Source organism: Eubalaena glacialis, chromosome 4 (assembly GCF_028564815.1).
Source record: "Eubalaena glacialis isolate mEubGla1 chromosome 4, mEubGla1.1.hap2.+ XY, whole genome shotgun sequence".
In the NCBI taxonomy this organism is placed as follows: domain Eukaryota; kingdom Metazoa; phylum Chordata; class Mammalia; order Artiodactyla; family Balaenidae; genus Eubalaena; species Eubalaena glacialis.
The window spans coordinates 157,164,037-157,177,111 of NC_083719.1; the positions used below are offsets into that span (position 1 = coordinate 157,164,037).

A 13,075-nucleotide genomic window follows, 5' to 3' on the forward strand; every position below is an offset into this window, starting at 1 on the left:
CACTAAGAACTGTTGTAGCCACAAGTCCACCTGCACCAGGAGAACGGGAAGAGCTATGAATTAAATAAGAGATTAAAGATTTTAAATGGGCAGGCCTAAGTCATAATACTTGGAATGGGACTATATTAGTTACTGAAAGTGACTGCACAGTTATGGGACCAGAGTAGAATATTCTTAAGGAAATCTGTTCAACAGAGTTAAGTGAATTTCTGAAGACAGTGGTAATGGTTATAGGGGAAACAAATTAAATCGCTTCATATTTATATCTCACAAGTGAAGACTTCACAAACTGGCTATATACTTATCATAATCTATAATTATTTACTAGTTTATTGTCTTCCCCATAAACTATAAGCACCATGGATCAGAGACCATGTCTATATTGTTCACTATTGTATCCCTTGAGTACAGCATATGTGCTCAACAATAATTTGATGAATGTAGATTCCTTACCTTTTAAAGATACAAACTGAAATGTTTGCAGAATAAACAATGTGATGTCTGATTAAAAAAAAAAAAAAGAAAGAAGCCAGACCAAGAAAAGTTCATGTCATGATGTATGTGCATGCGTGCGTGCATGCATTCCTGCATGCGTGTGTGTGTGTGTGTGACAATCATAAAAAAAAAAAAAAAATTCAGGAAGGTAGAGGTGAGAGAGTGCGTGGGAATATAAACAGAACAAGATTGATAATTCTTGAAGCTGGATGATGGGCACACGGGGTTCATTATAATCTCTTTTGTTTAATTTTTTTAAATAGTGGTAAAATTATAATTGTTTCTTAATTTTTTTCTCAACATAATATGAAAACATCTAAATATACATAAAAGGTAAAAGTGAACACCCATATAACTACCATGTATTTGACAATGTTAATGTTTTATTATATTTACTTTACCCACATCTATCCTTCTATACATTTATCTATCTTATTTTTGATACATTTCAAAGTAATTTGCAGACTTCATTACACTTCACTCCTTAACACTATAGCATGCATATCATAAACCTCAAAAATTTTTACCATTTCTTTTTTTTTAAGGTAAAATTTACTTACAGTGAAATCATACATTTACTATATGTAAACATATCATATATTTACTATATAAAATAACATTTATTAATATAATCTACAAAAAATACGTATTATTTATATTTGTCCTTATATTTAGAAGTTCATAGCATGTTATGTTTGTGTTCCTCCAAAATTCATATGGTGAAACTCTAACCCTGCAATGTAATGGTATCTGGAGATGTGGTCTTTGGGAGGTAATTAAGGTCAGATTAAATTAGGGCATGAGAGCATGAGGGTATCCTCATGATAGGATTAGTGCCCTTATAAGAAGGCCACTAATCCTCACCCTCACCCTCTCCCTGCATGCACCCACTGGGGAAAGGCCATTTGAAGATATACTGAGAAATCTGCAACCCAAGGAAAGAGTCTTCACTGGGAACTGAGTTGGTCAGCACCTTAATCTTGGACTTCCCAGCCTCCAGGACCATGAGAAAATAAATTTCTGTTGTTTAAGCCACCAGTCGATGGTATTTTGTTATGGCAACCCGAGCACACGAAAGCATAGTGTTAGTAGGAAGCCACTGAAGGGGTTCATTACATACTTTCTTAAAGAGCACTCTGGCTAAGTGTGCAGGAAGGAATGAAATAGGACAAGAATAGATTCAGGAAGACTGGATAGGAGGCTATGACTACTGACTAGACTAGAGGTGATCTTAGCTTGCCTAGAATCATAAGAGCAGAGACCAAAAGAAGCAAGTGAGTGCAAGAAATATTTAGGGGGTAAAAGAGACAGGATTTGTTGAAAGCATAAAGCTGTGCAATTGCTGGCTGGTAGTACCACCAGTCACTGAAGTAGGGAACACAGAGAAGAAGCAGGCTTTATTTTTGGAGGGCCAGGTAAGGGGATGGAGGTTGAGTTCAGTTTTGGACATATTCAACTTGAGATGCCTATGAGGTTCAACAGACATTTGGATATATTACATCTGGAGCTTTGAGGACAGGGCTGGGCTGGGGATAAACATATGGGAGTCACCAGCATAAAAATTATCGTTAGGGGCTTCCCTGGTGGCGCAGTGGTTGAGAATCTGCCTGCCAATGCAGGCGACACGGGTTCAAGCCCTGGTCTGGGAAGATCCCACATGCTGCGGAGCAACTAGGCCCGTGAGCCACAACTACTGAGCCTGCGCGTCTGGAGCCTGTGCTCCGCAACAAGAGAGGCCGCAATAGTGAGAGGCCCGCGCATCGCGATGAAGAGTGGTTCCCCGCTTGCCGCAACTAGAGAAAGCCCTCGCACAGAAACGAAGACCCAACACAGCCAAAAAAATTAAAAAATTATAAATAAATTTTTAAAAAAATTATCGTTAAAGCATGGAAATGGTTGAGATTGTGTAGGGAGAAGTATGCGAAGGTCATGAGGAACACCATGATTTAAGGAGTAAGTTAGAGGAGCAGTAGTCAGCTAAGGAGAATGAAAAGAAGTGGTAACAGAGGTGCTGAGTCACAGAAACCCAAAAAAGAAGTTAAATAAACTAAATGTTTAATGGCATTTGGTGAAGACAAACAACTTAATGAATCCCTTCACAACAAGGATGATTTCAAACATACCACCAGAACATCTGAAATCTGTTGGCCATTGACCTGAGGTTTTCAATGCATGGTCCCCACAAGAGCAGCATCAACATCACCCGGGAACCTGTTAGAAATGAAAACTGGGTGGCCCCACCTCATAAACCTACTAAATCAGAAACCCTGGGGTGTGGCCCAGCAATCTGTGTTTTAACAAGCCTTCTGGGTGACTCTGATGCTCACTAAAGTTTGGGAATCGCTGCTCTAAGCAGTGCTTAGATAGCACCTGATAACCGTTCCTTTAGGAACCAATCCCCTTTCCGATAAACACATTTTCCTTTGGCTCTGTTAATACATTTTGCCAAATTGCTAGAGCCTGGGCAGCAAGATTTGGTCAATACCCCATTTATTGTAACACAGATCTTATCCTGATTTTAACGTTCCTGCTCAACAACCAACTACCTACGGCTTCTCCCTCCACTGGGTATATCTTTTTTGCTTATTCATAACATCTAAATATTCATAATGTCTGCTCCTTCATCTCTTCTCTTTGTGCATTTTTTTCAGTCTCTGATCCTGCTACCAACTGAACAAATCTCTAAATCTCAGTTTAAATTCCTGAGTGACATATATTGTTGGTGAAACCGCAAATTGGTACAATTTAGTAATTTGGCATCATTTATCGGAACAGAAACAGCGCCTCCGACCTAGTAATTCCACTTCTAGGAATTGATCCTACAAAGGTACTTGCACGTGTGCAGAAAGAAGTGGGGTCTCTCTCCCCCCACTCAGTCAGAGGCCAGCTCACCCACCCTCAGTCAGTAGGGGCCCCCTCTACCCCGCCAGTCCGAGGCCAGGTTCCACCCTCAAGGGACGCTCTTCGGGTGAGTATGTCGAGGCCGTCTGGGTCAGAGAGGCCTGGTCACACCTCACTTCACACTTGAGTCAGAAGCAGCAGGGGAAGCCCTCACAGCCTCAGCGTCCCGCACGGCCGCCCCCAACACCGGCCCAAGCCGGCTGCGACTTGATTTTCTCTCTTTCTTTCCGGAAAGAGAGTACGAGTGCCACCGCCAAAAACCGTGACCGCGGCCCTTACCCAACCGCTAGCCGCCCGCCGCCCGCCGCCAGGGGGCGGGGCTCCGGAGGGGAGGGAAGGGGCCGACGGGGCGGGGATCGGGGCGGGAAGGGGCGGGGCCGTTGGGGTGATGGGGCGGGGCCGTTGGGGTGATGGCCCCGGTTGTCGTCGCCGCCGCCGCCGCCGCCTCAGCAGCAGGAACCGAAGTCGCCGCCGCCGCTGCCGCCTCCCGGGTCGCCGGCCGCCCGTGCGCTGGCTCGGCCGGGATCCGCAGCCATGGAGGACTTCATCGTGATCTCGGACGACAGCGGCTCCGAGAGCTCCGGGGGGACCCGCTCGGGCCGGGCGCGGAGGCTCCGCCGGGCCCTGTCCCGGACCACCGGCGCGCTGCCCCGCCGGACCGTGGTGAGTGAGCGAGCCGCCGCTCCCCGAGCCCCGCCGCGACCGGAGCGCCGCCTCCGCTCGGGCCACCCTTGGCCCGGCCCGCTGGCTCCGGCGGCCCCGCCGCCCGCCCCTGGGCGCCTGACAGCTGCAACGGCTTCCCGCCTTGCCGCCTTCCCGGCGTGTTCTACCCTGAGGAGTGCGGCGGGCCCGGATCGGGAGGCCGGGCCTCCCGGGCTCCGCACTCAAGCCCGAGCGGGCTGAGGCTGGAGAGTGGCCGCCGAGCACATGGACGAGGTCCTGGTGCGGGGGGTGCAGGAGTCCACAGCGGGCGGCGGTCTCAGGCCGGGCCGCGCGCTTCCCCGAGCCTTGGCGGGGGTGGCGGCCGGGGGGCCCGGGGGCACACGGGGTCCTAGGGGTAGTCCCGGACCTCCAGGCGGGGACGCGGGAGCGTGTAATTGTTTGGCTTGTGGTGGGTACAGATGTATGCAGGGAGGTAACAGGAGCCCGGGCGGGGAGGGAGGGAAGCTGGGGCCTGGGCCAGATGGTGGCCGCGCTCCAGGGCCTGGCAGCAGAGCGAGGGGCCCGATTTTGGAGTTGTGCAGGAGGGCCGTTTATTTCGCTTAGGAAACATTTACCAAGCTCTAAAGGAATAGGGAGGGAAACATCTTGCACGATTTCTTTTTCCCTCAGGCTCTTTGTCCTTCTTCCTAAGGTAGTGAATAAAACATCTATGGTCCCTGCCTTTCTAGAATCCTCCACAGATATTTATTGAACCCCTACTATGGGCCTGATGTTCTAAGAGCTGGGGATACGATGGAGAACACAACATTCGCGGCTTCTGTCATAGAAGGTGATATAATCAACAAGTGGCTATTGAGTACTCAAGGGATGGGAGGTGGGCAAGGCTTTCTATCAGGAGACTCCCAGCATCAGACTTCCAACAATCTTCCCAGCCTCCCAAAGCCACACCCCAGAAATAACAGAATTGTCACACTGATGTTATTTGTGAACCCCTTTCTTCCTTTGCAAATACTTCATCAAGACAAATCTAGCTTCTGCTTCTCCAATCCCATTCCCATTGTTTGTAGTCCATAAGCCTCCACTGTGAGCCACTTCAGGTATAGTGCTAAATCTAGGAGGTCACTGTAGAATAAATGGCATGCAAAACCAATTAACTTATAGTGCTATGTTGCCATGGTTCAAGCAAGAGGGATTCTCAATAAATTTCAGTAAAGAATTTAGATGAGATGGACAGACAAAAGATTTTCAAGGTAAAAGTGACCCAACTTGGGAAGTGAATGGATGTCCCTAGTGCTGTGACAGTGTGGGGGACATACTAGATCCACAATAAATATTTGTTGGATGAAAGAATGGTTGACGGAATGGGAGAGCGAACAGTTCAGACGGATGTTTGATGATGAGAGCGAATACAGTAGGAGCAGGCTTGGGGTGGAGGGAATGCTGCATTCAGTTTGAACCGCAGAGGACTTGAACTCTGGAGAAAAGTCAGGAATGGAAAGATTTGGTAATCATCTAAACAGAAAGGAGCATCGAAGGTCTAATTGTGACTGAGATAATCAAGGGAAAGAATATAGAAAGAAAAGAGGTGGAAGAAAAAAATACTGCAGAATAACTCCCAACTGCATCTCCTCCTAGTTCCTCCTCTTTCCTATTCCTCCTTCTCTCAATCCCCCTTTAATTTGTCCTTCCTACTAACTTTGTCCTTTGCTCCCAAGTGGTGTCCATCTTCCCTCATCCTGGGTCAGCTTCCTTCTTCAGGTGCCCATATGTCATCCTTATCCCAGTCTGTCGCGTGTGTTGTGACCCTTCACACACATACATAGGGGCACTCTCAAACTGCCCCCCTACCCTCCCTTGTGACCACCCAACCACGCATTTTGATTTGGAGCTTTTCGAGTTGAAGAGAAATGAAGGGCAAGTTCCAGAGTAGTACCCAGTGTAAATCTCGCTTCTCCAGATGCTTACTCCACCTTTCTAAAAACTCCGGGCTGGTTCTCCTTTTATCTTTCTTGCAAGTTAGATAAGGGTGGTAGGATAACCACACAAAAGATCAGAGGCATTGAGAGACTCGAGCAAGGTTATAAAGCCTAAAGCGCCTTTGTCCAGCTTTTCCTCAAGGCCAGAGAAACCTCTGTTTAAATCAGGAACTCCCCCGCCTCGCCCCGCCCCCAGCAGCTGTGTGAGCTTTGGCAAGTTCTGTCATCTCTCTCAGCTTTTGCATTTGAGAACATTAATACCTACCTGGCAGGACCATTAAAAGGTTTTTAATGAAACAATGCAAGGAAAATGCCAGCATAAATGATAGCTTTTGCTACACTTTGTGCTGTTTCTCAAGCTTGGCAAGCAATGAAATAAAATAAACAAGTTTTGTAATTTTTTTTTTCTTCTTTACAAATATTGACTGAGGGGAAACAACTTGCTTGAATTCAGGAAATCAGAAACCCATCTCCAATGCTGAAGTTGATGTTTCTGAACTTCTGGCTCTTAACCTGGGCTTTAGTCTTCAGTAAGTTGATGAAATGTGTCTGTGTTTTTTAATAATATTTATTGCTTTTTTCCCCCCCCTACTTATAAAAGCAGAATATATTCAGATAATTTTGGTTGGCCTAATTACAAAAAATTGAGAAATGTATATAGAAGAAAATTTAATTGCCCTTAATCTCGCTATCCAAAAATAACCAGTGTTAACATTTTGAAGTATGCCTGCCTAAACTTTTATTTGTAAATACCAGTGTGCACTCATACATAGCCATGTGTCATCCCCATATGTTTTTGCAAAAATGAAGTCTTGCTATACTTCATTGTTTTCAGTTTGCCTTTTCTCTTAATATACTTTTTATCTCTTTCTGCATCAATAAATACACATCACCAATATTTTTAATGTATTTCATTGTACAGATTTATAATTACATTTCTCTTTTCCTATAAATCGATATTATGCTGCCATTTCTAAATTTTCTCTATTATAAACAACTCAGTGAGAAATTTCCTCATAAATAATCTTTGTACCTTTGTTTGTTTGTTTAGGATAAGTTCCTCTTAGAAGTGAGATTGCTGAGTCTAAAGGTATGCCCTCTTTGAAGGGCTTTTGATATATATTGTCATATTTCCTACAGAAATCGTGCACCAATTATATTTTCACCATACCCCTTTCTCCACTACCTAGTCAATATCTACCCCTAGATATTGTCAGTTTATTCAGTATGTAAATATTTATTGAACACTTACTATATGCCAGGCACTCTTGTAGTTGCTAAGAATACGGCTGTGTAACAAAACCAAGTCCCTGTTTTTGTGGAGATTTCATCTTAGTCAGAGGGAGACAAAGAATAAACAATCACGTAAATGTCATGTCAGAGTGTTAGGAAGAAAAGTAAGGCATTTTCGCTCTCTTAATGTTTGCTGATTTGATAGCCAGATTCTGTGAGTTGTCATGGTTTTAATTTTTTCTATGGTTGTGGGTTGTGATTCATTCTCTCATTAAATACATATTGAGCACATGCTCTGACCTTGGGTACCAAAGGTGAACAAGATGACAATGGACCTACATTCTAGTGGGGAAATAAGAGCAATAAACTTAACAAATAAGTGAACAATATAATAGAGAATAACTTGGGTGGGGTTGGGAACGTTAGATTGTGTCTTCAAAGAAGGCCTTTCTGAAGAGTTAATATTTGATAAGAGAACAAAATGACAGATTTGTTATGAGAAGATCTTGGGGAATAAAGTAGCAGTAAAGGGTGCAGCAAAAACAAAGGCTTGGAAGTTGGAAGGGGCATGACTAATTGGAGGAATCAAAAGGCCAGTGGGGCTAGAATGTCAGTGAAGGACAGAGTTGGAAGAGATGAGAAGTAGGTGGGCTAGGTTATATAGGACCTTCTAGACCACAGTAAGGAACTTGAATTTTATTCTTATGTAATAAGAAATCTTTGAAGGGTTTTTAGCAGGGGAAAAACATGATCTAATTTACACTTTTAAAAGGTGACTAGCTACTGTGAGAAGAAAAGACTGTAAGGCAAGGTGACCATATAATTTATCATCCAAATGGGGATCCTTTTGCAAATGAAAGGGGTTGCTAACTGGAACTGGTATCAAGCAACAGGTGAAAACTGAAACTGTCCCAAACAAACCAGCTTCACCTTACTATAAGGGGACAAAAGTGGATCAGGGAGATGAGTCTTGGAAGTTGCAGTAGTAGTCCAGACCAGAGATAATTATAGCTTTGTAGATGGTGCAACTGGAAGACTGGAGAGGTATGGAAGGCATTTATAAAGTAAATCCTGATCCTTGGATGTGGTTAATGAGGGAAAGGGAGAAATCAAAAATGATGCCCTGGTTTTGGCCTGAACAACTGGATGCAAGTTGGTGTCAGTCATTGAAGTGAGGAAGACTTGGGGAGGAACAGGGTTGGAGGAAAGATTCAAGAGTTCTCTTTTAAAGGTGTTAAATTTAAGATGCCTGTGGGAGAGCCAACTGCAGATGCAAGGTATAAGGTTTGTACTGAGTTTGGAAGCCAGGGGAGAAGTCCTGACTAATTTGGTGTCATTAGCACATAGGTTGTAAAGTCATTGACCTAGAAGAGTTCATCTAGGCTGACAGTCTACAAGAGGAAGAGCATCCAGGATCTAGCCCTACAGCATGCCACAGTGCCTGGCCCAGGGGAAGGCAAGGGGAGGAGGAGCAGCTAGTGAGGTTGGAGATCAGAGTCTGTGCTCGGCATGTAGCAGAGCTGGGCATCTTGCATATGTTTATTGGAGATCTCTCTCTCTCTCTCCATATGTATGTATATATATATATACATATACACACACCTACACGCATAGGGTGTGTGTGTGAATTGCCTGTTCTTATCCTATTGGGTTTCTGTTTGTTTGTGTGTTTACTAATTTCTCAGTTTTACTCACATAGTAAAGACTTTTTATAGGTTGGATTGGGTCCTCCAAAAAGATGTGTTGAAGTCCCCATCACCACTACAGAATGGGACCTTATTTGAAAATCCAGTCATTGCAGATGTAATCAGTGAAGATGAGATCATAGAGAGTAGGGTGGACCCTTAGTCCGATATGACTAGTGTCCTTATAAGAAGATGTGAAGACAGAGGAAGAACACCGTGTGACGATGGGAGTTATGCAGCTGCAAATCAAGGAACACCAAGGATTGCTCATGACACCAGAAGCTAAGAGAAGGGCACAGAACAGATTCTCCCCTAGAGCCTTGGAGAGAGCATGGTCCTGCAGACACCTTGATTTTGGACTTCTGAGCCTCCAGAACTGTGAGAGGATGTTGTTTTAAGCCAGCCAGTTTGTAGTAATTTGTACTAGGAAACTACCCCTGTGTTATACATGTTACATTTTTTCCCCACTTTTGATTTCTTTGGTTTTCTTTACAGAGGTTTTAAATTTTTACATAGTCAATTCTGTCACCCTTTTCCTTTATGATTTCTGTCTTTGTTGTCATACTTAGAAAGACTTTCCTCACTCCTAAGATTATAAATATATTTTTTTTCATTAGTCCACCTGGAATTAGTTTCAAAAAAAGAATAGAATGGTAATCTAATATTTTTCTCTCCAGATGGTTAGCTAGTTGTCCCAACATAATTTATTGAATTATCTGTCCTTTTTCCCCAGTGGTTTGAAATATTACCTTTATCAACTAATAACCTTCGTGTCTATTTGTGGACTTTGTATTCTGACCTTGTTACATGCTGTTTTAATAATAAGCAGAGGAAACTTTTCATTGCTCTTCTTTTTTAGAATTTTTCTGGCTAATTTTGCATATTCTTTCAGATAACTTTAAAATCATTTGGTCAACTTCTAAATAATTTTTACTTTTAAAATTGGGATTGCACTAAATTTAGAAATCTGTAGTTTGTGATGTTTTATTTAATGAAGTTTTACATTTTACATGTGTATTTGTGCATCTTTTTTCTTTATTTTTTTCTTTGTTTTATGTTTAGAAAGATATTTCCTGTCCTGAGATTATTTTCCTATTATTTACTTATTATTGTTCGTTGACTATCTCATTTTTAACATTTAGTTCTTTAATTCATCTGAAATGCTTTATATAGCATGAAGTATGCTTACCATTTTCCATATACTGTATTGCCTTATTTTTAAGACAACACTGAATCTAAGACTTGCTGTCAGTTTAAGAACGGCTTTTCAAGAAAAAAGAAACTACCGCATGAAGTGTATATACTATTAGATGCATCCTGATTGCAGATGTATGAGGGAAACATTCTGGATATTAGAATTTATAATATATGATTTTAATCATTTGTCTGGGAATCATTTCTTAAATAATTATTTTTCTCCATTTATCTGAAGCACATTTTTTATACCAGATTATTTTAAGCACTTGGATCTATTTCTGGGTTTTCTTTTATGTTTCATTGATTTGTGTATTCTCAATGTCAGAATTTGACTGTCTTATTTTTGTGGTTTGATATTTTTTTTGGTATCTACTCGAGCAAATACCTCTTCTTACTTTTTTTCCCCAAAAAATTTCATGTCTGTTGTGACCATTTAGTCCTCCAAGTGAATTTTAGAATCATCTTATCAAGGATTGCATTAGATCAGGGTTTCTTTGGGCCAGATAACTCTTTGTTGTGGGAAGCTGTCCCGTGCACTGTGGAATGTTTAGTAGCATCTTTGGTCTCTACCCACTAGATGCCAGCCAGTAGCAGCAGCCCCTTCACTTGTGACTACCAGAAATGTCTCCACATATTGCTAAATGTCTCCTGTGGGGGGCAAAATTACCACTGGTTCAGAGCTACTACATTAGATTTATAAGTTAATTAAAGGAGATTAATATCTTAATAGTATTGTCTTCCTAATTGGAAACACAGTTTAACTTTAATTTTACAGGGTTTCCTTCCTGGCAGTAATAAAACTTTAAGACTTTCTTTGTTTGGGTCCTGTGCCTTTCTCATCAAGGAGCTGGTGTTTTGATTCAGAGTGACTGTTTGGTACATAGAACTGACCATGTTAATCATGGTGAGCATCACATAGTAAGAAAAGCTGATATTTATGCCAGGCACCATGTTAAGTGCTTTGCATGGATTAACTCATGTAATCTTCACTGCAACCCTATGAGGTGTAGGTACTATTATTATCCCTATTTGATAGATGAGGAAACTGAGGTAGGTTCAACCAGGTGCTGACTGATAGAGCAGATTTACCACCACTAGTGTCAGTCTTGAAAATCCTGGGGTGAACTTGCAAACCTCTCACCATGTTTCCAAAGGAACATCCCCTGGGGATGCTGGAAATAGTTAAGTGGAACAAAGCAAATTGCAAAGTATAATTCTATTTTTCAAATGTGTGTTTTTATCAGAATAGACTCACCAGTGTTTTTTAATCCAAAAATTTTTTTTTAAACCCTATCATGTACTTTAAAAATACTTTTTAAATCACTTTCTCTTTCTCAGCCCCTTCTCCCCAAAATTGCAAGTTCCCTGCTGGACACAACCACATACTTAATGCCTCAAACATAGTAGGTGCTGATTAATTATTTATTCAGGGAGAAACAGAATTCTTATTATTGGTTTTCTAAGGAATCCTTTCCTCCTGAGATGTTATGTCAAAATACCCTCTGTGATGGGAGAGCCAGGGGATAAATAATGGCTTCCATCCCAAGCTAATTTTTTATAAAGATTTTTGGAACTAAAACTATGGATATGTTTTAGAGTAGAAGGCAAAATTCACCTACATTTTTAATTTAAAACATCAGATGTCAAACTATTGATAATTTGGATCTTAAATCAAGGTTGGCTCCCATGTAAGCCTGCAGATCACTTGCCCCGTTCCCCCTTAACAGCTTTATTAAGATATAATTCCATACCATACATAAAATTCGCCCATAAAATTCTGAGTAGTTTAACAATCACCACTGTTTTAGATTTTAGAACATTTTCTTCACTCCAGAAGGAAACCCTATCGTCTCCAGTGGGTTCTCGGGGTTTTTTTTTAAGGTATACAATTTGTGTCATATAAAAAATAAAATTTCCCCATTTTAAATTATAAAAATTATTTTAAAATTTTAAAGAGGCAAAAAACTCAGGACATCAGAAAGAATACACCCCTGTCCATTCCCGCTCTCCAAAGATAACTAATAGTTTTCTCTGTGTATGTACACAAACATACCTAAATGTCTAATTTTTTTCCCAGTGGAGTCATACTAATTTTTTAAACCACTTAATATATTTTAGGCATTTAAAAAAAATACTGGTACCTCATTCAGACTATTGTCCACTTTGTTTACCATGGTATTCCCAGTGCATAATGTGGTTCCTGGCACACAGTGAGTATTCATTCAATAAATATTTTATCAGCTGCATGTTATTCTCATATAAAAACTGCCATAATTTATTTAACCAGCCCCTTATTTTTTATTTTATTTATTTATTTTAACATCTTTATTGGAGTATAATTGCTTTACAATGTTGTGTTAGTTTCTGCTGTATAACAAAGTGAATCATCTATACATATACATATACCCCCGTATCTCCTCCCTCTTGCGTCTCCCTCCCACCCTCCCTATCCCACCCCTCTAGGTGGTCACAAAGCACCGAGCTGATCTTCCTGTGCTATGAGGCTGCTTCCCACTAGCTAGCTATTTTACATTTGGTAATATATATAAGTCCATGCCACTCTGTGACTTCGTCCCAGCTTATCCTTCCCCCTCCCCACGTCCTCAAGTCCATTCTCTACATCTGTGTCTTTATTCCTATCCTGCCCCTAGGTTCTTTAGAACCTTTTTTTTTTTTTTTTTAGATTCCATATATATGTGTTAGCATACGGTATTTGTTTTTCTCTTTCTGAACCAGTCCCTTATTGATTTTAATTTTTTTGCTATTACAGACTATGATGTGATGAACTCTCTTGCATGGTCATAAGAATATGTTTTTAGGACAAGTTCCTTACAATGGAATTCTGGAGTAAAGAGTAATAAGTATTTATAATTTTAATGTATACCACTGTTGTGGACATAATGTCATTCTTTGTGTGATCCTAGT

At 41.4% G+C, this 13,075-nt stretch overlaps 1 protein-coding gene across 3 annotated transcripts in view; it reads left to right on the forward strand.

Moving 5' to 3' along the window:
• The first annotated feature begins 3,798 nt into the window (after positions 1–3,798).
• SIMC1 (SUMO interacting motifs containing 1) overlaps positions 3,799–13,075 on the forward strand; it is a 96,134-nt gene continuing 86,857 nt past the window's right edge. For 2 of the 3 annotated variants that reach the window (XM_061188497.1, XM_061188498.1), the window contains exon 1: positions 3,799–4,059. In XM_061188497.1, coding sequence (XP_061044480.1) covers positions 3,931–4,059 — 129 coding nt within the window. In that variant the 5' untranslated portion in view covers positions 3,799–3,930. The remainder of the gene's footprint in view (positions 4,060–13,075) is intronic. The other variant, XM_061188496.1, reaches the window with a different exon arrangement.